At 43.2% G+C, this 27765-nt stretch overlaps 1 protein-coding gene across 1 annotated transcript in view; it reads right to left on the bottom strand.

The window, feature by feature from the left end:
• The window catches only part of SGPL1 (sphingosine-1-phosphate lyase 1), an 88218-nt gene that overhangs the window by 17711 nt on the left and 42742 nt on the right, over nucleotides 1-27765 (bottom strand). Inside the window, exons 4-8 of the mRNA XM_082268345.1 lie at nucleotides 18296-18443; nucleotides 12591-12670; nucleotides 9740-9868; nucleotides 3378-3466; nucleotides 25-133 (exon numbers count right to left, since the gene is read on the bottom strand). Of these exons, the coding sequence (XP_082124471.1) occupies nucleotides 25-133; nucleotides 3378-3466; nucleotides 9740-9868; nucleotides 12591-12670; nucleotides 18296-18443 (555 nt within the window). The remainder of the gene's footprint in view (nucleotides 1-24; nucleotides 134-3377; nucleotides 3467-9739; nucleotides 9869-12590; nucleotides 12671-18295; nucleotides 18444-27765) is intronic.

Here is a 27765-nt window from a genome sequence, read left to right on the forward strand (position 1 = left end):
AACTTCAAAAGAGGCAATAATTACCTTTACATCCACTTTCATTGTTTTTTTATCCAAGGGAATGTGCACCATCTTCATTCCAAAATAATTAGCTGCTTTGTCAAATGCTGCATGGGCACTTACAGGGGCAATGCTATAAAGAAGAACAGTAAAAGTAAAAAAAGAGTAAAATTTCTGGCGTTCTATATATATATTTTTTTTTTGTTATTGTCGTTGCTATTTTTCTTGTTTTTGTCGTTACTATTAGTGCCGGTTCACACTAGGTCGCTCCGACTTAGGTCGCCCTGAAGTAGTACAGGACCCTTTTTCTAAGTCGGAGCGACTTGTGTCGCTCCTATTAGAACGGCTCCTGTACTGAGCGTGACGGACCGCGGCTGACAAGTCGCGGTCCAAGTCGGATCAATGTGAATGCGGTCTTATTCTTGTGTATTTGTATGGCGGCCCGAACGGAAGGTGGAGCGGGTACCTGTCAAATCTAGGTACCTGCTCCCCCCACCCCAGAAAAAATGACATGCCAAATGTGGCATGTCAGGGGGTCAGCAGTATTTAAAGCTTTTGGGTGGAACTCTGCTTTAATAAAGAAAATCCTCATTTAAAAACTGAATTTTGTATTTACTCGGGTTATCTGTGTAATTTAAAAAATTTGTTTGAGTATCTGAATCATTTAAAATGTGACAAATATGCAAAATGAAAAAAAAAAAAAATCAGGAAGGGGCAGATACTTTTTCACAGCAGTCTACATATTCAGGGGCTGCTTTGTTATATGCACACTCCTAGAATACTTTGTTACATACATACACACATGCAATCTCAAGGGCTACTTTGCTATGGCAAATAACCATACAGCAAATCATTTTGCTGCAGCTTAACACAAAGTATGCAGACTTGGTAAAGTGCTTTAGTTGTCATTAAACCTAATAGAACAAAGAGGATGTGCAATTTGAGGGGGGCCTTTTAATTTAAAATCAATATGCCCCATTCGAATCCTTCCCTCGCCTAAATAATGACTTTATCTCTTGATTTGCGTCTATTAACCCCCCCCCCCCCCACTTTTTTTTTTTTTTTTTATAATTTGTTTGCACCAACCCCCTTTATTGAATCTCGCCTAGGCAAGTGTGGTGCCAGCCTCCTCATGCAGCTTTCCTGGGATAACCACATTATATATCCCAGGAGGCAGCAGATCCAATAATAGAGTATTCACTCTCCATCACCCTTACTCAGCAACGAGAAAGTGAAAAAAGAAAACACATACGTTTGATTTCACGCCACATCATTTGATGGCTTTGTAAGAATGTTTGTAGGTTTGTAAGTTTGTTGCTAGGGCAATGGTCTCCAATCTGTGGCCTGGAGGCAGGATGCAGCCCTGTACCTACTTTTATCTGGCCCTTGGGGCATTATTTCATCCACTGATAACAATGGGCATAATTCCTCCCCATGACACCAATGATGGGGCACAATGTCTCCCAATGACACCAATGATGAGGCTCAATCCCCCCCCCCCCCCCCAAGGACACCAAAGATGAGGCATTGCTTATTCACACTAATATCAGGACGTTTTCTACTCCCAATGGGCACAGTCCAGCCCCTAAAAGTCTGAAGGACAGTAAATTGGCCCTTTGTTTAGAAAGTTTGGAGACCCCTGACCTAGGGTAACATTTACCATAACATTTCAGGATTTTTTCAAATAAGTCCACTTAAGTTTGATTTGACATTAAATAGTTTGTTTGGAACTGGGCGGCACAGTGGTGTAGTGGTTAGCACTTTCGCCTAGCAGCAAAAGGGTTTGCTGGTTTGAATCCCAACCACGACACTACTTGCCTAGAGTTTGCATGTTAATCCTGTGCCTGCATGGGTTTCCTCCAGGTACTCCAGTTTCCTCCCACGCTCCAAAGACATGCTAGTAAGTTAATTGGCTCATGTCGAAATTGGCCCTGGTATGTGTATTTATGAATGTTAGTTAGGAACCTTAGATTGTAAGCTCCTTGAGGGTAGGGACAGATGTGAATGTACAATGTAAAACGCTTTTTTTTGTTTATAGCGCAAAAAGTAAAAATCACACAGGTGATCAAATACCACCAAAAGAAAGCTCTGTTTGTGGGGAAAAAAAGAACGTAAATTTCGTTTGGGTACGGCGTCGCATGACTGCGCAATTGTCAGTTAAAGTCGCACAGTGCCGAATCGCAAAAAAAGTGGCCTGGACGTAGAGACAGCAAAATCCTCCGGTGGTAAAGTGGTTAAGGACACCTCTAAATTAGCTTGCAAAATGCAGTGCAATTTGCAGAATTGGATTACATGGGTGTGAACACCCATGCGATACGATTTTGGTGTGGACAAAAAAAGGGTCCTGCACAAGTTTGGTGCGAATGCGGTGCAATTTGAGCCATACAAATCTATGGCTCATATCGCACCCCAAAACGCTCAATTCATACAGGAATGTGCTGCCATTCCTGTGCGAATTCCATGCCGTGTCCTGCACCTCATTGGTATGAACCTGGGCCCACATTTGCTTCATACTTCAAGGACAGTGATTCCAAAAGGAACAGCGAGAAAACTCATTTTCAGAATGAGGTTGGCAGTTGCAGCCCACCATTTCTCTTAGTACCAGTTTAGTTTAGGAATCTCTTTACACTGGAGTGCAGAAGAGATTCTCTAAAAACACAGCACATTAAATATTGAAGAAGATGGGCTACAACAGCGAGACATTTTATCAGATTCCAATCCAGGTAAGGCCAGCCATACACGGATCACAATTTTGGCTGGTTTAGCAGCGATTAGATACATTTCGATCCATGTATAGGCCGGGAGGAAGTACAGAAGTTGATCTGCCAATCAATTTTTGTACAAAACGCCCTGTTAGATTTTCCCTGCTCAATCAGCACTGCCAGCTATTGGCTGCAATGGTGATCTATGCATTGCCTGCCATCAGAATACAAAAGCTCAGCAGGGGGAATTTCCCCATCCACATGGAGTATGTGGATGGGTTGCCTAAATAAGAACAGGAGCACAGAGCAGAAATGGAAGCAACAAGACGGCACGACTGAAGGTTGGAAAAACATTGTCTAGTGTGATGCATAGGACTGTCTGCTACAACTTTAATAGGGTAGAAACAAAATTTGACATACACAGCACAAATCCATGGATCCATCTTGTGTTGTGTCAACATTACAGAATACTGGTGGTGTAATTGTAAGGCTATGGCTTCAGCGTGGGCCAAAACCCTAAGGGACATTTCCAGAGCCTTGTCTAACCAATGCAGCACCTTTTTAGAAGGTAAATCACTAAATCTATGTGATTCTTAGATGTTTGAGGACAATGCACACGCTATATTGAAGAAAAAAAAAGACAAGCGAAATATATGAACAGACAACAGGTCATACATCTCTGGGTATTGAATCCCTTTCTCGAATGCCAGATCTCTGTATGCTTTACAGGCCATTAAGATGCTTTCTGTACCTCCAGATGTGACCTGCAAAACAGAAAAAGTGAACTGATTAAGTGCAATCTGTTGCATAACTTGTCTTGCCTGACTAGTATACCCCATACTTTCATTGGTAATCAACCAACAAGTGGGCCTTAATCCTTCATATGCCAAGCTTCTCTATACAAGAAGAAGCAGGAACTGACAGACAAGAAATACTCTCATCTACTATATTCCAGCTCCACCTTGTAGAACTATAATCTTTCACTGTGCATTACACCTGTATTTAGAAGAGGAAATACCCCTGGTGAAAAAAAGGTAACAGATTATCCCGATACTAAAATAATGAACAAATGAATTAAAATGTATGAATTTTATTTTACAAAAATGTTAAAAAAAGGACATAAATACACGATTCTGATAAAGCAAAATTACATGGTAGCATCATCAAACAGTAAATTATACAAATACGTCTAGCTGATCACATGGTAACCTCAGACAAATGCGGAGGGCATAAAGATTCTGTACTATATCCTCTACATGTTTTGTGGCGAAGGCCGCTTCTTCAGGGAGGTATTTTATATTTATATCTAGTATCATCTACAACAATACACAAATCCCATTATAACAATATGTCAACGAATTGTATTGAGGGGGAACTACACTTCCCCTCAATACAATTTGTTGACATAGTGTTTTAATTAAATTTGTGTTTTGTTGTAGATGATACCATATAATCTATACTGGGAAAGATATCCCAAAGAGTGAAAACGACAGCTAAAACCTGAGGTGTGCAGGTAAGTGCTGGGGTAAAAAAGGAAAAAAGGAAAAGTATAGGAAAGGAAGGGAAAAAAGAGAAGAGGGGAGCAGGGGGAGGGGAAAGGGAAGGGAAAAGCAAGGAAGAGAAAGTGAAAGAAAAGGGACTGGGGAAGGGGACTGGAAAGGACAAGAAATGGGGAAGGATGGGACAGGGAAAGAAAAGGGACTGGGGAAGGGAACTGGAAAGGACAAGAAATGGAGAAGGATAGGACAGGGAACTGTAAGACAAAGGAGGTAGGAAGAGAAATGAGAGGGCTGGTGGGACTTTTTAGGTACCAGGTAATTCAAAATGGTAAAGACATGATTAAAAACTAGAAATGTTTATTGACATAACATCTTTAAAATCAAAGACCAACAGTGTAACATAGATACATATATTTTGACATATACAAATACAAAAGGAACAAATACATAAGACATAAGGCAGTAAATAAATGATGAGGATGAATGCGTCCAATGATGAACATCAGACCAATCCCGACATGTTTCACGGGCAACAATGCTCCGTTTCTTCAGGGGAGTAAGAATATATCAATGTGCAGTGCCTCATTCGATGTATAAGATAGACTCGTTTGTATAGTCAAGATAGACAGGGTTAAAAGCAGGAGGGCTTGAGTATGGCGGCCATGTTGGAACCAACACGCAGGGTAATGAACTGCAAAGTAATAAATAGATAGATAGGCCCTTTCTAGTACGGTTTGTAACTAGAAGTTTGAAAGAGAGCCCAAATACTGGATTTATGTGCTGTTGTCGCTGGGTCAAGAAAGGCCAGCCGTTAGGCAGTTCCGCGTGGGACCGCCATACCAGCAAACGCCAACTCCTGTATAATACATATATCCTTATGTCTTATGTATTTGTTCCTTTTGTATTTGTATATGTCAAAATATATGTATCTATGTTACACTGTTGGTCTTTGATTTTAAAGATGTTATGTCAATAAACATTTCTAGTTTTTAATCATGTCTTTACCATTTTGAATTACCTGGTACCTAAAAAGTCCCACCAGCCCTCTCATTTCTCTTCCTACCTCCTTTGTCTTACAGTTCCCTGTCCTATCCTTCTCCATTTCTTGTCCTTTCCAGTTCCCTTCCCCAGTCCCTTTTCTTTCCCTGTCCCATCCTTCCCCATTTCTTGTCCTTTCCAGTCCCCTTCCCCAGTCCCTTTTCTTTCACTTTCTCTTCCTTGCTTTTCCCTTCCCTTTCCCCTCCCCCTGCTCCCCTCTTCTCTTTTTTCCCTTCCTTTCCTATACTTTTCCTTTTTTCCTTTTTTACCCCAGCACTTACCTGCACACCTCAGGTTTTAGCTGTCGTTTTCACTCTTTGGGATATCTTTCCCAGTATAGATTATATACAGATTAGGGATGCGGTACCTCTATTTACCATTTTGTGCTACAAACACACTCTTTATTTGTAGATGATACCATATATAAAATACCTCCTGAAAAAGCGACCTTTGCCACGAAACATGTAGAGGATATATAGTACATTGAGAATCGTTATGCCCTCAGCATTTGTCTGAGGTTACCCTGTGACCAGCTAGACGTGTTTGTGTAATTTACTGTTTGATGATGCTACACTGTATTGCTGGTTTATTAGAATTGTGGATTTGTATCCTATTAACATTTTTTTTTTTAAATAAAAGTCATACATTTGAATTCATATGTTCAATATTTGGCTAACGAGATAATCCATTACCTTTTTTTTTTTTTACTGGGAGTTTTTAAGAACCCCGCCCCCGATCGAGGGGATTTACTTCATATGTTGTGGAGCTGTCGAAAAATCAGGCCTTTTTGGTCTCAGGTTACGCACTTCCTCTCGGCATCCCTGGGCCTCCCTAATGTTTGCAATCCTAAGTGGTGCATATTGGGGATTCTCGGTGATGTTGATCTTCACTCTCACCAAAAACAGTTTGAGACTTTTGTTGTTTTATGCCAGAAAAACTGTGGTGATGCAGTGGGTATGTACGGACAGGATTCTACTTGACCTCTGGAAGAACCTGATTAACCATGTTCTACCTCTGTATAAATTGACTTATGAAGCCAGGGGCTGTCCAAAAAAATTTCTGAAGATTTGGGGTGAATGGGTTGACCTGGCTGACACGTGTGGCTCTACTCTGGTCGAATTGAGTGGGGCATGTGGGCACGGTGGGGTCCGTCCTGCGTCTACACTCAGCTTAGGGGAATGGGTATAACTCGGACCACCATTTGCCATTACTGCTGAGTTGCTGTATGCTGAGTAAGCAAACTATGTTGTAGCACTGCCACCTTCATTCATTAAGGCATATTTGTGAATGTGTATTGTCGCTCCTATTCTTGTTCTACCTTACCTTTACAGCAGGGGTGGGGAACCTTTTTTCTGCCAAGGGCCATTTGGGTATTTATAAAATCGTTCGGGGGCCGTACAAAATTATCAACTTAAAAATGTGCCTGTTATATTTGGTCAAACATTTAATTAACTCACCCCTAATGTGATGGCTGCAATTGCTTCTCTTTGGTGAGGTGTGTGATGTTAGCTGGTATTGATGTTGCTACTCACAACTGGTTTTCCAGGTTTGTGTCGGTTAGTCTGGAGCACCGTCGACTCTTTGTGGTGATAAGTTTTGAAAAGAACTGCTGGTGGGTACTGCTGGTGGGTATAGCTGGCTGGTACTGCTGGTGGGTACAGCTGGGTACAGCCGGTGCCGCACTGGAGGAAAAGGCGATGTTTCCTGTATAGGTCCCAGGCGGAGTGCATTTGATATCACTCCGCCTGTGACTCACTCAGACTGTTAGAACGGAGCCGAAACTATACAGGAAGCATCGGCTCCATTCTGACAGATCAGCTGAGAGACACAGACTCTTGGGGGGCCGGACCAAATGACTTCAAGGGCCGCATACGGCCCCCCGGCCATAGGTTCCCCACCCCTGCTATACAGGATCTATGGTGAATTTTGCAGATACTGTGCACAGTATTTTTCTGTAATGTAACTATAATTGCGTTTTATGTTGTTGTTTGATTGATAAAATTAATAAAAAAAAGTTTAAAAAAAAAAAAAGAACCCCGCCCCCGGTTCCTCTTCTAAATACTGAGTAAAGGACAATGAAACCTCTGACTTTTTGGTATGTATACGGATAGAGGCTTACACATTCTTTTCGGGCATTACACCTGGGTGTTAATAGATTCTACATATATTTAAAATAGTCAGCAGTCTAATCAAGGCCAGCTGCACACCTATGTGTTTTGGCAACATACCGTCCTTGCATTAGTGGGTTGTGCGGTCATTCATTCTGAAAGGCACCTTTGAAGCACACTGCAAAGAGTTCTATGCGGTTTTAAAAATCATGCGAGTGATCATAGAAATGGCTTCGCTTACACCACAGTGCCACGTGCCTCAAGTTCACTTAAGAATATCGCAATGCCACTGGTTTTACGAAAGAACTAACACTTAACCTAATGCATAAATGTAGAATAGCATTAAGAAAATGTGTGAAAAGCCAGCGGATTGAATATTGTGAAGCAAGCAGCTGGATGTGTGTGTTGATCTCATCTTCAGAACACATTGCACAAGACTGTTTGTACAAAGATCTATGCTGTACAGAGGGACTCTCCACATGTTTCCTGTTTGCTGACAGCTCAGTAAAATCAGCTGCCCATGACCCGCAACAGACAGCTGTAACCACAGACAGACAAACAAAGCACTCAACTCCACCGGCTACTTTTCAAAAAGATTTAAGGCTCAATGATGATCAGGATATACAAGATGAAAATATCACAATAGTTTCCTTTCTGGTGGCACTAGTCTACCTTTCTACTGTGCAATACCCTAAAATGCCCCCTAGACATCGGATGACAGACCCCAAATCTTACACAGTAAGTGCCGGTTCACACTTCCGCGTTTGCGGAGATCGCATGTAATTTGGAGCGCACTGCTCCTAATTACATGCGATCTGATGTGCGGATGCGAGTTCAGCCATACACTTTGTATGGCTGAATTCGCACTGTATCCGCACCAAACACGCACATGAGGCTTTTTTTGAGCCGCAGTAGAATCGGATCGCACAGTGGTTTACACTTGTGCGATCGGATTCTGTGCGTACTTGCTGATCGCAATGCGATATGCGATCGCAACTGGGGGTGTCGTTAACTTTTAATTGACACCCCCTTCGTATCGCATATGGCAGTGTGAACTGCCAGATGTGCGGATGCGATGCAGGAACACGCTGCATATTCGCAGCGTTCTCGCATGGCACAAGTGTGAACCGGCACTTAATGTAGACCTTTCCTAATCTAAAAAAATGCAGCACAACCTACTGTTAAAAACTTATTTTCAAACAGCTGTGCAAACGGTGCAACAAACAAAAACAATGTCAGTATAGCAACAATGGTGACACTGGGCTGGGCATTCACTGATTGCCTAACCTTAATACATAAACCAAATACACTTATTTGTCCAGTGCATAGATTACTACATTACATGAAAAGTGGCGATCTAACCCCCCCCCCCCCCCTTTTCAGTGTAATATTCACATAAATGGCCCAAAAAGGAAAAAAATTAATAAGGCACCTTTCACACTTGTGCTACTTCAAAGTCGACTTTATTGGCGCGATTTTGACGCAATTTTGATGCGAGTTTGACTGGGCTTGAATGTCTTTGGACCTCAAAACGCATCAAAATCATGTTAAAGTAGTGCAGGGACTACTCTGAAGTCGGTGCGACTTCAAGTCACACAGATATGAATAGTACTCATTGGAAATAATGGAGAACGACTTGTCATGTGATTTTGCTGTCACAAATCGCATGACAAGTCACACAAATGTGAAAGGGGCCTAAAAGGTCAAAAAAATGTAATTAAACAGTCCCATAACCGTTGCAGTTCACCGGTAGTGATAACACTCCTCCACTCCCAAAAAATGAAGAGTGACAAATTTTAACAGTGGTATGAATGATGGTGGAAACCTCTCCCACATTATTCATTCAAGTGTCTGATACTAATGAATTTTCAAAATGTGCACAATAATAATCTTTATATCACCGTGTGGATGCACCATGTGCTCTCCTTCGCCAACTGCACCAATTGATCACCTTCACTATGTGACCTACGTAAAATAAAGATCATGCCCAGGTGGATTGAAGTGGAATATTGCAGGAAGAACTGGATTTCCGTATGTTCTCTTTTAATAAGAAGATCATTTATTCTTTTTTTATTGGCTGGATTTCTGCTTTATTGTAATGCAGAAGCATGTTTCGACACAAGTCTGAATGAACAAGTTCCAGTAAGAATATATCCCATCAGCTTTATTAACAGAAAACCCCTTATAACATAAAAGCTTATTCACCACATTCCTGTGGTTTCAAAAATTCGTTACATTATGATGTTATAGTTTATATGAGTCATCAGGGTTATTAAAGGACACAGCCCTAGACTAGCTGAACAGATGGACAGAAAATAGCTTGATTTTTTTTTCAAAGTCTCAGAATAAAAATGTTAATAGATATTGTGACTCAAACCAGAAGAAACCTTACTGTGCCACATGACTGGGGGCCTCCATTGAAGAGCGTGCACGCCATTCTCACTACTTCTGCTTCCATTTTACGCACGCCGGGAAAGATATCAGGATGCAAGGGATTGCTCCAAGCAAATTCCCCATACACCTAAGGAGTAAAACAATACATTAGCATCCATAAAATGTTGAGTTGTGAATAATTCTACTTTAGTGACACAAAACAGTAAGTAATGTAAACACAAAGTAGAACAGATGCAACAGACAAAGTTGGCTGCTATGAGGAGCTAGTATTTCATTGCAATTTAAAGCAGAGTTCCACCCTCAAAAGTCACTTTGCCCCATCCGCTTGCTCTGTGTCACCTGAAAAATAAATGGATAATCACGATTTTTCTTTACTTACTTTGTTTTAGAAGAAAATATACTCGCCTTTCTTCCACTTCCTCCCTCTGTGGCGCGGCCCGCGCCATCACTTCCTCTTTGCATTGATTCCTGGGAGCTGAACGTCATCGCTCCCAGGAATCAATGCGCCTGCATCGGTCCCCTTCGTCAGTTCCGGTGCAGGCGCGTCATTCCCTGCTAAACAGCTTCTGAGCATGCCCAGAAGCTGTGCAGGGATGATGCTCCTGCCCCGGAAGTGAGGGCGGGGCCGGTGCAGGGCATTCTGGGACCGAAGAGGACGCAGAAGACGCAGAAGCTTTCTACACCTGAGATGGCAGCGCTGGACAAGACATTTTCAAGGTAAGTATTTCTTCTAAAAGGTAAGTGCAACCTGAGACAGTTCAGAGGCTATCCATTGTGGAATGCACTAGCCCCGACTGTCCCAGTGGTATTTTTAGTGAAAAAAACTTTCAGAGGGTGGAACTCCGCTTTAACTACAAGTTGAAGAGTATTGTGCCATCACTGGGCCACATAAAGTCTAAGGCTCCATTCACATCTGGGCGTTTTTGAGTGTTTTTCAGCTCCAAAAACGCTCAAACGTTCCAAAATGCCCAACAAGTAAAACCTGTAGCTGAAAAAAGTACATGAGCTTCTTTTTGGGCTGATTACCAGCGTTTTTGATAGATGTCAATGCCTGCCTCCAAAAACGCCTGAAAAAAACGCCTGAAAATCGCGGTAAAAAAAAGCAGTAAAACGCTACGCTCAAGTGTGAATGCAGCCTAAGGGCAGGTTCACACTGCTCTACTGCACCTTAGCCCAGCTGATCCACAGTTTGCGTGAGGGTTAGCTGCACTTTCCCATAGACATCCAAGAGGTCCTGCGATTTTGGTGCAGATTGACAAAGCGCACCATAGCTCCTGCATGCTGCATCTTTGGTTTGCTTTCTGAAAATGCACCAAAATCACAGGATCTCATGGGAAAGTGCAGCAAACCCGCACTAAACCAGCAGGGTTAGCGGCACTTTCCCCAAAGTGCAGTGGGACAGCACTGGGACAGTGTGGAGCCGCCCTAATAGAAGAAGCATGTGCGTTTTACCCAGAGTAACCAGTGACTGGCACAAAGACTAATACTGGCCATACAGTACACAAAAAATCGTTCAAACTCATTTTTGAATAACAAACTTTCAGCCATAAAAGCAAAAAATAGGGCCATCATGTAATGACCAAATTTCTATCGATAAATCGTTCAATGGACATGACAAATCTGCCTAGTGCAAACAGTTTGGGCGAGAAACACATTACCCAATTTATCGTTCGGCACAACATTCCAACCTGATCCTTCGATTTTTCAGCTCTGAAAAGTTAAAACCAATTTTCTATTTGTGCCCATTAACTGGGCGAAAAACTAACAAAACGATCAAATGACCGATTTTCCAATGATTTTTTGGGCTAGTGTATGGCCAGCATAAGTGGGGATGATTTATTAAAACTTGGGAGTCCAAAATCTGGGGCAGCTGTGCATAGAAACCAATCAGCTTCCAGATTTGTTTTGTCAAAGCTTAATTGAACAAGCTGAAGTTGGAAGCTGATTGGCTACCATGCACAGCACCACCAGATTTTTTGCACTCAACAGTTTGAAAAGCCAAACATGGCTTTTCTTTCAGACCCTTCTAATCACAATGCCTAGGAATATCTACATTTACTGAGTCACATACTAAAGCTGGAAATACCTTAAAGTTTATTTACATTGTTTTCATATGATGTGTGTCAGCTATGAACCTTTTTTTTTTTTTTCACCGACTGGCATTATTAAAAGGAGACATATTTTCAACAAGCATTTATACACAGTCTTGTAAGAGGCTTCCCAAACCCCTGGCCTGCACTCAGCACAGATGGCGCAATCTTCCACCATCCCCTGTCGTTAGGCTCTGTTCACATGTGGGCATAGCGGATCACTGGCAGAATCACCGCGATTCCGTCCGCGATCCGGAAACATTGCAAATTGCGGGACGCCTGTGCGATGCCTGTGATTTGCAATGGCACCCCAAACGCTGTGCGATGTTGCCGCGATTTCCGCCTGCCGAATCGCGGTAACATCGCGCAAACAGAATAGCAGGACGCACGACGCCCAAAAAGGTACAGGAACTTCTTTTGTGCGTCATGTGTCCCGCGTTTCTGTTTGCGCAATGTTATCGTGATTCGACAGGCAGAAATCGCGGCAACATCGCACAGCGTTTGGGGTGCCATTGCAAATCACGGGCATCGCACAGGCGTCCCGCGAATTGCAAGGATTCCGAATCGCGGGGAAAATCGCAGTGATTCTGCCCGTGATCCGCTACGCCTACATGTGAACATAGCCTTAAGGTTCAATGATGGCTTCATGATCTACTTTATTATTATTTTTACTCTTGCAAGTATGCGAACCCCCCCCCCAAACAACTATTCACAACAAACAGCAAACGGAATAATCTAGGAATAAAAGTTTCTGCTTACCTTTACAAGTAGCTGAGTCAGCCGCTCATCTCCACTATAAACAGTCCCAGAAACCTTTCCTTTTTCCCAAGATACCTCACCTAAAAAAGAACAAAATGTGTTTACCATTACTGGAAAATGCATCTCTGCCAGGAATCGTAGTGCTGTAAATAGCACGGCAAATATAAAGTGAATTAGCAGATATAATCGCTCACCAAGATTTATTACCCATTGTTTATTATACATAGACGAATAAACAGGTTTAAATGTGAAATTTTGTGTATTTTTTTTTCTTTTAAATCAGCAGAGAGTCTAAGTAATTGGAACATTCATCAAGAGAGATTATTTTATATATATATATATATATATATATATATATATATATATATATATATATATATATATATATATATATATATATATATATATATATATATATATATATATATATATATACCCATACATATACACGTTGTATGTACACTCTCTGGCCACTTTATTAGGTTCAATTGCTTGGTAACACAAATTGCTAATCAGCCAATCACATAGCAGCAACTCAATGCATTTAGGCATCTAGACGTTGTGAAGACAACTTGCTGAAGTTCAACCTGAGTATCGTATCAGGATGGGGAAGAAAGGGGATTTAAGTGACTTTGAGCGTGGCATGGTTGTTGGTGCCAGACGAGCTGGTCTGAGTTTTTAAAAAAAAATTGCTGATCGCTTGATGCAGGTCCTGCAGACGCCCAGGAGGCAAATGAAGATTTGAGGGAAAAAATCTGTCCGCCGGCCGGGAAAGGAATTCGATCTTGTACCCTGATCAAATGATTTCCTGAACCCACCTGTCCGAAATCCGGAGCAGCCAAGGTTGGAGGAAATCACGCAAACGTCCCCCCCACCCCTGAAACGGGTGAGGGCGCCCCTTCAGGCAGAGGCGGATTGACCCTCCGAGCCGGCATTGCCTGACTTCTGCTTGCTTGCCCGCCCAGGGCTTCTTCTGGCTACCCTGGGCCTTGAAGGGCTTACCCTTGGATTGGTTCCGAAAGGCACGAGGACCCCTGAGTGGATCGAGACGCAGAACCCCGCTTGACACGAAAGGACTTGTTCTTCGGGTTCTGGGGCAGCAAAGTGCTCTTGCCCCCTGTGACGCCTTTCACCAGGGTATCCAACGCCTCGCCAAAAAGGCGAGAACCAGCATAGGGAAAATCAGCAACTGTTTTCCGCGAGGACTGGTTAGCCGACCAGCTCTTCAGCCAGATCAGTCGCCGGTTAAGTACCGAGACACTAAAGGGGCCTCATTTAAGGCCGCATCATACAAATACATGATTCCTTGGTGAATTTGATCCACCATATCCAGCCGGGCAGGTGGAACAGCATCAGACACGAGGCTGCTCCTAAGCACCTTAGTCCAATCAGCCACCGTCTGAGCCACCAAAACGGACGCAAAAATGGGTCTGAGCAACGAGCCCGCCACCGTATAGGAATGGCGGGCTAGAGACTCCAACCGCCGGTTCGTGGGATCCCGAAAAACCGGGGTATCCTCAGAAGGAACCAAGGTAGCCTTGTTTAGCACGGCCACAGTGTGAACCACCTGTGGAGGCACACACCATCGTGATTCCGTATCCAGTGCAAAGGGATAAAGCAATTTGAACCGACTAGGTACCAGGAATAAACGACAGTGTAATAAAACTCAGCGGGCAGGGAAAAACCTGCGCCGACTTGCGGTTCCTGTGTGTCCCAAATGAGGACACAATGCCCGGAGGACTGGGCTCATCCTCCAAATGCAGGGTTTCCTTAACAGAAACTATCAATTCATCCATGGTCGCGCGCTCTTCAGGCGACCCCGGGGAGGAAGTATCAACCCCCTCCACCTCCGCCTCCCCCTCAGACCCCAGCGGGTCTAAGGATGAGCGAGACCCTAAAAAAAGGGCACACTCGCCGCAGCAGCCATATCACCATCTGAATCAGAAGAGAGAGACAATCTGGGCCTCTTCCTAGCAGCACGTTCAGCCATCAGCACCTCCATAATGGACACCAAGGTCGCCACTACAGCGGCCAAATCAGGTCTCAGAGGGGCCACAGGAGAACTGGGGTCCCCCACCACACTGGGGGGAATTTGCTGTCCTGAGAATCCATTGCCCAAGATGAAACAACAGTGCAATAAATTTTGTACTGCCCCTTTAAAACCGCTGCGGAGTGCGCAGCCCACCGCTACAAATACAGTGACAAAAGACCCCCAAACAGGAGAAGAAAACTGATCTAGAAATGACAATACAGAAGGTAATGAGAGAGATAGCCTGCAGAGCCCCGCAGAGTGTTACCACTGATGTCGTTGCTTCAGAGGAAAAGGAAGTGCTGTAAGAGTAGGCTGAACTATAAGCTGCATGACTCAGGGAAAATGGCTGCCCCATAGGACTGAATGGAAGGCTCTGGCAAAATGGCCGCCAAACATGCGGTTGGAACGATCGTTCTGCCACGGCAAGATGGCGCCAAAACAGCATGTAGTATTGCCCATAGTGAAGCCAGACATGCTTGCCCATACCTAAAATGGCGGACCGCGCGGTTTCACCCCGCTGCGGCCGCCACACACACAGTCTGCACCCCCACAAACACCGAAGTGACACAGGGAAAGGGGGCCCCCAAAAACACACCGCAGCGCATGTACAAGCGATCCCCGCAGGGATTGCATCAGGGGGTCACACAGGCACAGACATGGGGACACACAGCAACACAGGACTGCCACCCCAGACAGAGGCCCCACACAGAAGTACTTACCTGTACCAGATGGCGTGGGGAGCCTCTCAGAATGGAAAGCCGCTGTCCTCATCTGACAGGGAATGCCGTTAGCCAGGGACATTACACTGCATGCATCGCAGATGTGTCCAGTGAGGTAGCCACCTCACGGCTGCATCCCTGCTGCGAGGATGGGTCGTTCATAATGCCAGGACGAACCACGGCTGAACGCTCGATGGCGGGCTGGGGGTCCATCTAACCCTCTGCCCTGGAGAACCAGGGCGGTCAGTCCGAATCCCAGCACCGCATGAATCCATCTTCTTCCGAAGAGTCGACTAAAAACTAAAGCTGACAAAATAAACAGCTAATAATGTAAGAAAAAAACTGACATTTTCAAAGAAAATCAAATAAAAAAAAGATTAGATAGGATGAGACTGTAGCCCCAGCACAGGGAAGCCTAACTAAGAAACTGAGTTGGGAGTGGTCACTGCAGGGGGGTATTGACCTAGTGGGACAGCCCCCATGGGTGTGTATATGCAAATGCTTTTGTTCTTTTGACTAAGTCTTATGCCTAGCTACTCCTGCGGAGCGGAAGTCAATACCCAATAGTGATGACTTAGAGGAGGTGGCGGCGACTGTCGGAGGACGTAAGAGAAATGGGCATTGCAGTTTGTTGTGTACAGTGCTGTGTAGCCGCAAACCGATTAGGGTGCTCATGATGACTTGTGTCCTCAGTCATAAGGCACCTACAATGTGAATGTGAGCATCAGAACCAGGACCACTAAGCAATGGTAGAAGGCGCTCTGATGAAGAAGGGGCTTCCTTCTAAATGCATTAGCCATTAAGGATCCCAGTGAGTTCCCCTGCACTCGAGTGTGCCTAGTCTAGAACTACTGTCTAGAGGAGTAGCTGGATGAGCGATTTTAATTCATGCAAGTATTATTTTTTGTTGTTCTTAAATAAATGCTATGGGATAATGCACTAGGCTGGTGCACACGCTTTTGTTTGTTTTTTGTAGTGGCATCAGGACATCCTAAGTCCAAGAGGGCAGCAAGGCTTGAAGCATTCCCCAGCAACGTGGTGTCATCTTTTACACCTGTACCAGGCTATTACACTTAGGTGCAGGAGAAATTCTGTATAAATAATGGTAGAAGGTGGCCTGGTCCAATAAATCACATTGTACATCATGTGGATTGCCGGTTACATGTGCGTACCTGGGGAAAAGATTGCACTAGGATGTGGTAAGGGAAGAAGGCAAGCAGGCAGAGGCAGCGTGATGCTTTGGGCAATGCTCTGCTGGGAAACCTTGGGTTCTGCCATTGCTATTGATGTTACTTTGACACACACCACCTACTGCTGACCAAATACACCCATTAATGGATATTCCCTGGTGGCAGGGTCCTCTTTCAGCAGGATACTATGCCCTGCCACACTGCAAAATTGTTTCAAGAATAGTTTGAGGAACACAATGAGTTTGAGATGCTCCCCAAATTCTCCAGATCTCAACCCAAATAAGCATCTGTGGGATGTTCTTGAAAAACAATTCTAATCCATGACGGTCCCGCGTTGCAATATACAGGACTTAAAAGATCTGCTACTGATGGCTTGGTGCCAGATACCACAGCATACCTTCAGAGATCAAGTGGACTCCATATGCCTTGAATGATCAGGGTTGTTTTGGCAGCAGTGGAAGATTATTTATTCACATACATCGGTGAATGAATTACAAGTGCTGCAAGAGGAGGGGGAAGAACCCCTGCACAGTGTTGGGGAGTCAGATTGGCGCCATGTTACATGTTATAACGATGGTGTAATATGCAACAGGCTCTAAAATATGGAATTAGCCCTGAAAGAGCATACACCAGCAGTGATATTCCACCCTCTACACTGGGTCTTGCCCCAGTATCCTTCTCCTGAACACATAAATCGCTTTCCAGTATACATGTCAGCTGTGAGATGGTCCTCCAGTAAAGGGAGCTCACTAGTCAGTTTTTACAACAGCAAATGTGCATTAACTCCTTATTGACTTGGTTCCAAAGTATATGCATCACAGGGATGTTAGGCTCCCTTCACACTTGTGCGACTTGTCATGCAATTTTGGACATCAAAGTTGAATGATAAGTTGTTCCCCAGGTTTTCCAATGACAGCCATTTATATATGTGCGACTTAAAGTTGCAGTGACTTCAAAGTAGTTCATGCACTACTTTGATCAAACTTTCATGCAACTTGAGGGTCATAAACGTCAATGATAACCCTCAGAAATTGCATGAAAGTCGTACCTGAATGGTCTACAATACAACAGTTGAGCAACAGTTGCCCATTATCACTGGTCAAAGCCGAAGTCGAATCAAAGTTGCACCCATCCAAAGTTGCAACTTTGGGGTAGTACAAGTGTGAATGGAGCCTTAGTGTTAGAAATCCTGATACTTCTGGTGCTATGGTAGTAGACTATGGAACATGTAATGGATGTGAAATGGGACAAAATTCTATGAAAATAGATTATTCTTTAACATGGTGGGGAGAGCATCCTATCTGCTGGCTTCTTTCCTAAATGGTGTGCACATTCTGAGACTATAGTGTAATGTCTGGCAAAAGAAGGAATGGAGAACCACAGTGGAGATATGAAGCCTAGAGAATTCAGTGCAAGTAAGCAAACAATGAATCTAAACAAGTTAATAGCACAAGTCAAGTTATTGATCGATACGGGAACTTGCGCATGCATAGTTGTGAACATGGGCAAGGTAAAATATACCTCCATAAGGACAGAGCAATATAATAATGATGGATGCTGTGATATTTCTCTACTCTAATAAAATAATGTGGATTATTGTTGTCTGTTCGAAAAACAGGAAGTGAAAGGAAAAACTACCCAGTGGAGACAGTGTAATACAATCAGACACCTTAATTTCACTGGTCTATTAATGATTGTGAGTTTTCATTGTATACATAAACCTTTTTGAATATAAACAGGAAAGCAATAATTAAAATGTCGCACCTAGAGAAGAATATTCCTTCAGCTTTTCCATGACTTGCTCCTGCTTCAGTCCACTGCGAGGAAGAGAGGTCACGAAGCTCACGCCATCCTTCATATTTAACACCAGATGAGCCATTTCATTTAAAGCTTTATCCAGTTCTTTCTGGATCTGTTCAAATAAATATATCATATTGTCACTTTCTAAAGCAGATCCTACTTTCTAAACACATTTATTTCTTTTTTCAACATAAATAGTAACAGAACAATTGAGATCTATAGCTGACCTTTGACTTTAGGAAGCACTAGCAATACAAACATCGTTGCCCCGGATATTGACACGACTGTTGCACATTTAAAGGCCGATTGCTCAATTTGGCAACTGCGTAATAACTGCAGTTATATTAAAGTGTTTCTGAACTCAAGAACAAAAATGTAATATATTACAGCTTACCAGTCCTCCGATGTGATGACTGAATTCATTATTTTTTTTCAATGATCCTGCTGGTAACACTTCTTCCTCTAATGTGACATTGCTCACTTACTGTATAGTATGTACAGAGGAGCAGTGTTGTCAACCTAGCAGAGGAAGTGCACTAGGACTATAGAACACCTCCTCACCTCTATAACATTGTACGGTGTTCTGTAGTCCACGGAGGTGAAGGTAGGAATTTCTGGCAGGATCAAGAATTTTTTATTTTTTTTGTATTTGATAGATATAACCAAATATATTCATTATGTATTTAACAGACCAAAAGAGAGCAAAAAACGTACAGACTTACATATGTATTAAGTATGGGTTTCAGAGGGTCACAAAAAAAAAAAAAAAAAAAAAAAACATTTAAAATTCACTATACAGCCCCACCCTTGTCCCAGTAAATGGTTTCCCATTACAAGAAATTAAAGAAATCGCACCCTGCCATTGCTAATAGCGGACCACTAAGCGTCTCTTGATGTTGTTTACCAAACATTGTATAGGTCATATGTATGAGGCAATCAGATTTCAATAAAAGTACATAAATTCATTGCATGCAAAGTTGTGTTTATGTGAATATTTCGGGAGAGGGGATCCATAGTTGATCAGAATCTTAAAATGGAACTTTATGCTGAAAAAAACAAAAACAAAAAAAGGGGAACAGGTAACATTTTTAATGCAAAAGAGCCATGTTTTGTCAGGGTCTCAGAACTGCATAGTCCAGGTGTTCAATTTGCCACTGGCAATGGAAAACTCGGACTAGCCCCTTATAAATTTTTATTTTCCAATTTGTTTTATTTTTGTGGGTTTTTTATTTTTTTTATTTTTAGTGGAAGCTTTGGCCATATCTTGGCAGTCACCGCGAGACCGCTATAGGCGGGATAACAGATGAACAATATGAAGATATAATATGCTATCTGTCACCAAGCCGGTGTTCCGTGAAAAAACCATACCCGTGAGAAAACCATACCCTCGTCACTTCCGGTTCCGCTACGGAGGGTATGGATTTCTCACGGTAGTTAAACTTGCGGCGGGTACATTAAAACACTTCGGGTGCAACATAAATCATGTCCTCTCCTATCGCTGTAACTTCCCTCATCTCCGGTAATAAATATAAAAGCGGATCAAGGAGCCGCGATCGCCGTCACATTTACGTCTCATACACCCGCCGCCGCTTTTATATTTATTACCGGAGATGAGGGAAGTTACAGCGATGGGAGAGGACATGATTTATGTTGCACCCGAAGTGTTTTAATGTACCCGCCGCAAGTATTACATTAGAAACAGTGCCGTGATAATTCCATGCCCACCGAGCATGCGCACTTCTCAAATTCTTTCTTCTTCAATCACGTATCCGGGGCTCTGAGCATGCGCACTACTGCGCTGCTCAGCTGTTTCAGACCGGAAGTGACGAGAGTATGGTTTCTTCACGGGGTATGGTTTTTTAACGTTACACCGGCAGTACCAGATCTTTTAGGTCCTGTAATTTGCGAGAATAGGGCCTCAATGGATTTAGAAACTCAATTGGATTGAGATCTGGAAGATTTGGAAGAGGCCACATTAACACATCCAACTTCCTGTTGTTTTCAGTAAAACATTCTTGAATTCATACACAGATTTGCAAGAACCAATCCTGCTGATAATGGACTTTACTGACACCTATCCAATTTATAAAAATAGATCAATCTTGATTTACAACATTTTAAAAAAAAGTAAAGCACAATGCTTCAAAAAGTGATTAAAACCAATCACATCGCAATATGACACATAGGTCCCACTAGTTATATTTTTTATAAATTTGCATTCGGTCTCGTGTGGGTGTCGGTAAAGTCCCTTATCAGCAGGACTGGTTCTTGCAAAACGTGTTTGTATTTGGATGCGGCATGCGTGGAGGTCTTCCTGTCATTCTTGACTTCACCAGACCAGGCCACCATCTTCCATTGACCCATTGCCTAGTTCTGATGCTCACATGGCCATTGTGGGATCATCTGGCCTTGGACAAAGGTCAGCATGGGCACACTGACAAGTCTGCAGCTACACATCACCATACACAACAAACCAGGATGCATTGTGTGATCTGACCAGGCCCCTTCTTTCATTGTTCTGTGGTCCAGTTTTAATCCAAATGTGCCCACTGTATGCTATAAGGGCATTTTACATTGCTTTTTTACTGTTCACTTTTTTATTATATGCTGTGTATTATGTGGAGGCTGAGTTAAGATTAAATAAAAATTTGTACACTGCTGTCTTCCATTTCTGTCTATTGCATTTGTTAAATGTCATAAGACCAATCTCTGCCAGAATGTGAAACACTATCATGGGAATTCAAAAAGTGTGTTAAGAGACCATTCTATCAGAATTCCTCACTGCTATAGCAATATATACAAAGTTGTTATTAGGAACAACCTGAGCTTAAGGCATATGTCAATAATGTAAATCACACAGGTGCTTAAAATTTCCTGATTTTGGGGCCCTTAGCGATCTACTGCCAGAAAATGCAATTTTGAATTCCTCTGTATGTTGTTTCAAATGTTTAGAGCATTAACCGTCAGTTCCCACATCATTGGAAACCTCTAGAACAGTGGTTCTCAACTCCGGTCCTCAGGACCCACTAACAGGCCAGATTTTAAGTATCACCTTGGGGAGATGCAGACTAGAATACTGCAATCACTGAGCAGCAAAATATATCACCTGTGATGTATTTCAGTTATCTTGCAAACCTGGCCTGTTAGCGGGTCCCGAGGCCCGGAGTTGAGAATCACTGCTCTAGTAGCTTCTTAATGCCACACAGTTGTTATTTACATTATACAACACCTATGTTTGTTCATGTGGCCATAGGTTACAAACCGAGAATGTTGAGCCGGTTACTGCATAAACAAGCACTTTGGAAATGATATCTAAGAACAAGTCTACATGAAAAACTGTATTGGATATATGGACTTTATAAGCACATAGGTAAAAGGTATCAAAATGTATGAATACATAAATATGACATGCAACTCACACTAAGAATATTAAAATATTAAAGTCAATTCACAAAATATACCAAAGAGGTAGTAACACCAATAACATAACTAGGTAGTATTGTAAGAAAATAATGTTGCATATTTAAATAGGTAATAAATAGCCGGTGGGATAGACTCATATCATTTTCCCAAAAGGGAAAAATATTCTTCTTATATTCTTAGTGGCGAGTTATGCACCGGAAGAAGCGGCTCCGCAAAACATGTCGAATTGACACTCCTATCATCACCACATAGCACTGCGGCCACGCTGACATCCCCTGAGGGGCTCTTGGTAATCTTATCACTATCCCTAGGGGATCCAGCTATATGACTGCATTGCTATTAGGGTTTAAGGTTTTGTTATATGGTCTATGCCAAATCCTTGATGTTTTGTCCCTTTTTTTAAATTGTATGTAATTTTTATGTATTAACACATTTTGATATATTTTACCTATGTGCCTATAAAGTCCATATTTCCAATCCAGTTTCCATATTTCCTATCAGGATGTGGCACACTGTTTACTTTCATACATCCAGGTTGCCACCCCTGTTAATGCATAACCTAAACCCTGTTAATCACCAAGTCTACATGGAAACCCCCCCGTTTTTGTTTGAAATTTTCAAACGGCATGGAAGCAGCAAAAAATCCAAAGGTACAGGCATATGTGAAAATACAGTCTAGATGTGCTCATTCTGCCAAGTAAGTTGTCCTTCCCCTGAGACAAGCACAAAGAAATTTGCAAAGGCGTTTCTTATGTGTAATATATATGCTGGGGGCTCCAGGCCCAAAAACTGCACACCTTGCTGAGTGAAAAGAGGGGCTGTGTTTAGGGATATTCTCTCTTTTTCAATCACAAAATTGTGGCGTACACAGAAAGCTAATACCACCCTGATGCAATTCTCCACATCCAGTTGCATGGCAGACATGAGAACGCACCACTTGGAAGAGCAAACTCCAAAAGCACACACCACCAGACAGCGGACACAGTTCAGAAGATAACTGTATATTTTTTGCGCATGGCCTAATTCATGTCCAGCGTAAGGACGCATTACATTTTCTGATAGTCCAAAGGCCTCATCAGCAACAATAACAAAGGGCAGGCTTGGTCCGCAAGCATTCTTGAAGCAATCTTCATCCCATTGCAGATTCTTTAAAGCGGAGTTCCAGCCATTTACTCACCTGTCCAACGGTCCAGCGATGCGGCCGCCGGAAGCCTCGATCCTCTCCCTCGGCGCCGGCATCACTGCTGTGGGCACCCGGCTGTTACAGTTTGCGGCTTCACAGCCGGGTACCCACTGCGCATGCGCGAGTCGCGCTGCGCGCCGTGATTGGCCGGCAATCTTCTGGGACCTCTGACGTGTCCCAGAAGATTGCAGGGAGGGAGGGGGAGAGGAGAACTTCCGCTCAGGGCGCCGCGGCGCTCCGAGCGGAAGTGGAAGCGGGTACCTGTCAAAACTAGGTACCCGCTCCCCCCCCCAAAAAATGACATGCCAAATGTGGCATGTCGGGGGGTCAGGACTCCCTAAAGCGGAAGTTCCACTTTTGGGTGGAACTCCGCTTTAAATATTCTTCAATCACCGGCTCTCCCAAAGGACCGAACGTCAATTAAAGAAAAATTTGGTGCCCACTAGACCCAGTAGGATTGAAAAATACTTTAGAACTAATATTTTGATCCTGAGTTGGCAGTCATTTTCATGCAAACGTGCTGGTCATCCGGGGGACCTATACAGTTTGGAAATTGAGTTTTCAGCTATAATTCTTCAGCTACCTTTTCCTAAAGCTCCTCTGTGGGTTGTGGCATGACATCGCCACAGCTCTTCTCACATTGCATGACACACTTAGTGGACTATCTTGGTCACTGTCATCACACCAAGAAAAAAATGAGGTGAACATATTTATTAATCAATTTTAAAAATAGAGATATATATGTATGGCCTCAGAATCTGCAAAAGTGCATCGAATGTTGGGATGGACATTCTTGTGAATTTGAAAAACTTTTCTGGAAAAGTAAGAAGTTCTCCACATCTAGCAGCGTAAAACCTCTGTGTCAGACATTGCCCAGTAACAAGGACAGAGTCTCTGATTTTCTTCAACATGCCTCTGCGGTCTTCTTTTCTTTACCAGGAACAGGATAGCTGCAATCATCATATACTCAATGGGTTCCATATTAAAAAAAAAAACAAAAAGATTTTTGCGCTACCCTGTAGTGTAGTGGTTAGGTAGGTCAGTGTAGTGGTTAGGTAGGTCAGTGTAATGGTTAGATTGGACAATGTAGAGAAGTGGTCAGTGTAGAGCAGTGGTCAGTGTAGCGGTCAGTGTAGCAGTGTAGCGGTCAGTGTAGCAGTGTAGCGGTGTAGCGGTCAGTGTAGCAGTGTAGCGGTCAGTGTAGTGGAGTGGTCAGTGCAGTGGAGTGGTCAGTGCAGTGGAGTGGTCAGTGCAGTGGTCAGGTAGGTGAATGTGGGATAAAAGACAAAAAAGAAAAAAAAGAGGGGCGCACCGACCTAGTGCATTACCAGAAAGAGGGCAGCACTCTTTCTGGCTCTGAGGAAGGGGGTTCGCCCCTGAAACGCGTCAGCCTAGCCACAGTAGCCCCATGCGACCATCTGCATGTCCATTCGCCATATTTGGGACCTTGGCTACCTTGGAGATTGCATATGCTATATTGATGTGTGTTGTACCACACCAGTCTTGTGAGTACTTTGTAAACCTTTTAAATCTTTTAATAAATGGTTTTATGGTAATGCACTAGGTCGGCGCGCCCCTCTTTTTCCTTTTTTGTCTTTTCTACCAGTTGGTTCTGGATACCCTTGATCCTGAAGGGGGCAGCAAGACCGATAGCTCTTTTAACATCTGGGCTTGTAGTGCACCTCTTTTCACTCCATCAGACACCACTCGAGCGCAGGAGAATTTGTTTTACTAGGTGAATGTGGGAACCAGATAGGTCTGTGTAGTCTCCACCATATACATGGGCAAGGCAAACGTAGTGGAGTCGGGGGCAAGGCCAATTGGGGGGGGGGGGGGGTGGAAAAATGAGGTTTGGCTATGGTGTCAAAAATCCTTGCACCAGCCCTGCACAGTATACAGGGGTACTTGACTACCCAGCGCTCAGCATGACACAGACAGCGCGCCAGACGATCGGGCGCCCCCTCTGCTCCCCTACCATGACAGGGAAAACAGCAGGGAGGGGGGCAAGTGAGGATAGCCATTTATTGGAAAGCCGCCTCTGAGTGCTGCGTGGGACGAGGATTGCGTAGGAAGACAGATTTCAGGAAGAGTGGGAGGGTATATTGAGTAAGGGGGGGGGTTGTCAAGGAGGCAGGAGATATTGAGGAAGGGAAGGGGGAGATGGCAAGGTCATGGGGTGGGGGGGCACCGATACTGCCCAACGCCAAGGGCGCTGGAGAGACCCTAGGTATGCCTCTGACAGAGTACAGAGTTTAGGGTTGCACTATGCTCCAATATTCATGAAGCTAATTATTCCAATGATTAGGGTATCCAACCCATGTGCTTAACCTGCGGTTTTATCATCCTAGTGTTAGGAGAGTACATTTATTAAATGCTTCATTTTCTGATGCCTTTTCAGAGGTAGCGTTACTTTAACACAGTGACCACCCATTGGCTGATCTGAGCAGCAAATAAGGGTTAATTTATAATAGGGTGGGCAGGAAGGGGTTATTTGTGTTGCCTAATTAATAAGCCCTAAGGTTCTCCAAAATGTAAAAAAAAAATAGCAAACAGCATGACATCATTGTGCAGACTAGAGGAGTGCAATGACCTCTAGTAAACTGGAGCACAAAGCACGTGAGAAGAAAGCTACAATGTCCCTTGCTAAACGCAGCTTCTTTGTTGTTTGAATAGATGGTTTTCATGATCAATCATGGGCAAGCACAAACAATGCAGCTTTTCCCTGGAAAGAAAAATTTTCTGCAATATAATTCTACAACAGCTCCAAACCCATTAACCCTTTGATACAGAGAGAAGATTACAGCGGAGTTTGGCAGTCGTGGTCGTCTCTGGTTTGATGCATATTTAAAGCAAACCTAGCATCAGATACATTCATTCATATCATTTGATTACATGCCAAGTATTATGCAAGTGTAACATCTACATGTACTTATTACTCCTTAAATTGGTCGCTGTGCTCGCACCAACAACACTTTGACTTTTTCTAGCTAAATGGCTGCCACCATCTATGTTCTGGCTGCTCATAGCTATTGGTTCTAAAACGGAAATCTTTAAATGACAAATATACCTTTGGTACAAGTTGTCCTTTAGGACATGCCCAGGGACATGCCTAAATTTGCATTGGTCTTCCCTCCAGGGATCTTCACTATGTGACTCTGCCTCTTCCTCACTAGGTCCTCCTGATCTTGACCTTGTGAACACACACCTTGGCCCCATGCCTCGTACTCTGCAGGACTATCGGAGGCCACCATGAGTTTGTCCCATCGTAGAAATGAATAAGGCAGCAATGCACATGCATATGATGGAGAACCTGGTGAGGATGTTTTTGAAGCAATGCCACTTGGTGAAGATCGATGGATCGTGGGCAAACGCAACACAAATAGGCTGCACGCCGGTGAGGAACAGCCTTGAAGGACAAGTTGTACCAAAAAGGTACAGTTATCCTTCAAAACCACCCTGTCAGGCAAAAATGAATCCTATGAGGCAGTCCCTAAAACAGAGGAGATCTTATACTCACCTCTTCAGTGAGTTGCTTCTTTCCAGCACTGCAGCTTCTATTTGCCTCTTCAGCATTCAACACAGCCAGGAGTGTTGGGAGCCTGTGCCCCTACCATGTTCTGTGTGTTCCATTCATCAACCTCAATCACTGCTTTCTCCTGTAGACACAGGTGTCGGAAGAGGAACCGCAAAAAACAAACTAGGACCTGCAAGGTAAAAGGCATAATATGCTAGTATAAATCCATACTAGCAGATTATGTGAAACTTGCCTGAAAACGATGCGCTCCAGCGATGCAATCGCTGGAGGTAGCGTCCATCTTCACTCACTCTTCCTTCCGGCTGTGTGACAGGCCGAATCCTCCATGGACTTCACTTCCGTGGATGCACAGGGGAGCCATCATTAGAGGCACAGGTATCTGAAGGAACACTACGGGTGGTCGTTCCTTCAGAGCGCATGTGCCGATGACGTGATCGGCTACATGTAAACTAATATCTCCTAAACTGTGTATGTTTAGGAGATATTTTCAGTACCTACAGGTAGGCCTTATTATAGACTTGACTATAGGTACAAATTATGCAAAGGAGTTTACTTCCTCTTTAACCAGTTCTGGACCGGAAGGATTTGCCCCCTTAATGACCAGGCCATTTTTTTGCGATTTGGCGCTGCGTTAATTTAATGGAAAATTGTACGGTCGTGCGACACTGTACTGAAATTAAATTGAGGTCTTTTTTCCCCCACAAATAGAGCTCTCTTTTGGTGGTATTTGATCACCTGTGCGATTTTTTTTTTTTTTTTTTTTTTTTTTGAGCTATAACCAAAAAAGAGGAGCGACAATTCTGAAAAAAAAAATATTTTTCACATTCTGCTATATAACATTCCCATAAAATAAAAATAATTAAAAATCAAAAATTTTCAGTCTTTTAGGACAATTTGTATTCTGCTACATATTTTTTGAAAAAAAAAAAATAAACAAAAAAAAAAAAAAGCGCAGTAAACGTATTTTGATTGGTTTGCACAAAAGTTATCACGTCTACAAACTAGGGGAAAGATTCATGTCATTTTTGTTTATTTTTTTACTAGTAATGGTGGCGATCTTTAGCGGGGACTACGACATTGCGGTGGACAGATCGGACCCCTAACTGACATTTTTGACAATTTTGGGGGGGGCAGTGACATTACTACATAAGTCCTAAAAATATTACTGTACTAATGACAATGACAGGGAAGGGGGGTTAACCTAGGGGTGATCAAAGGGTTAATTGTGTGAGCCGAGGGGAATGTTTTCTAACTGTGGGGGGAGGGACTTGTGAAATGATCATAGAAAGGCCC

This window comes from Pelophylax lessonae (assembly GCF_965119305.1).
Source record: "Pelophylax lessonae genome assembly, chromosome: 9".
Taxonomy (NCBI): domain Eukaryota; kingdom Metazoa; phylum Chordata; class Amphibia; order Anura; family Ranidae; genus Pelophylax; species Pelophylax lessonae.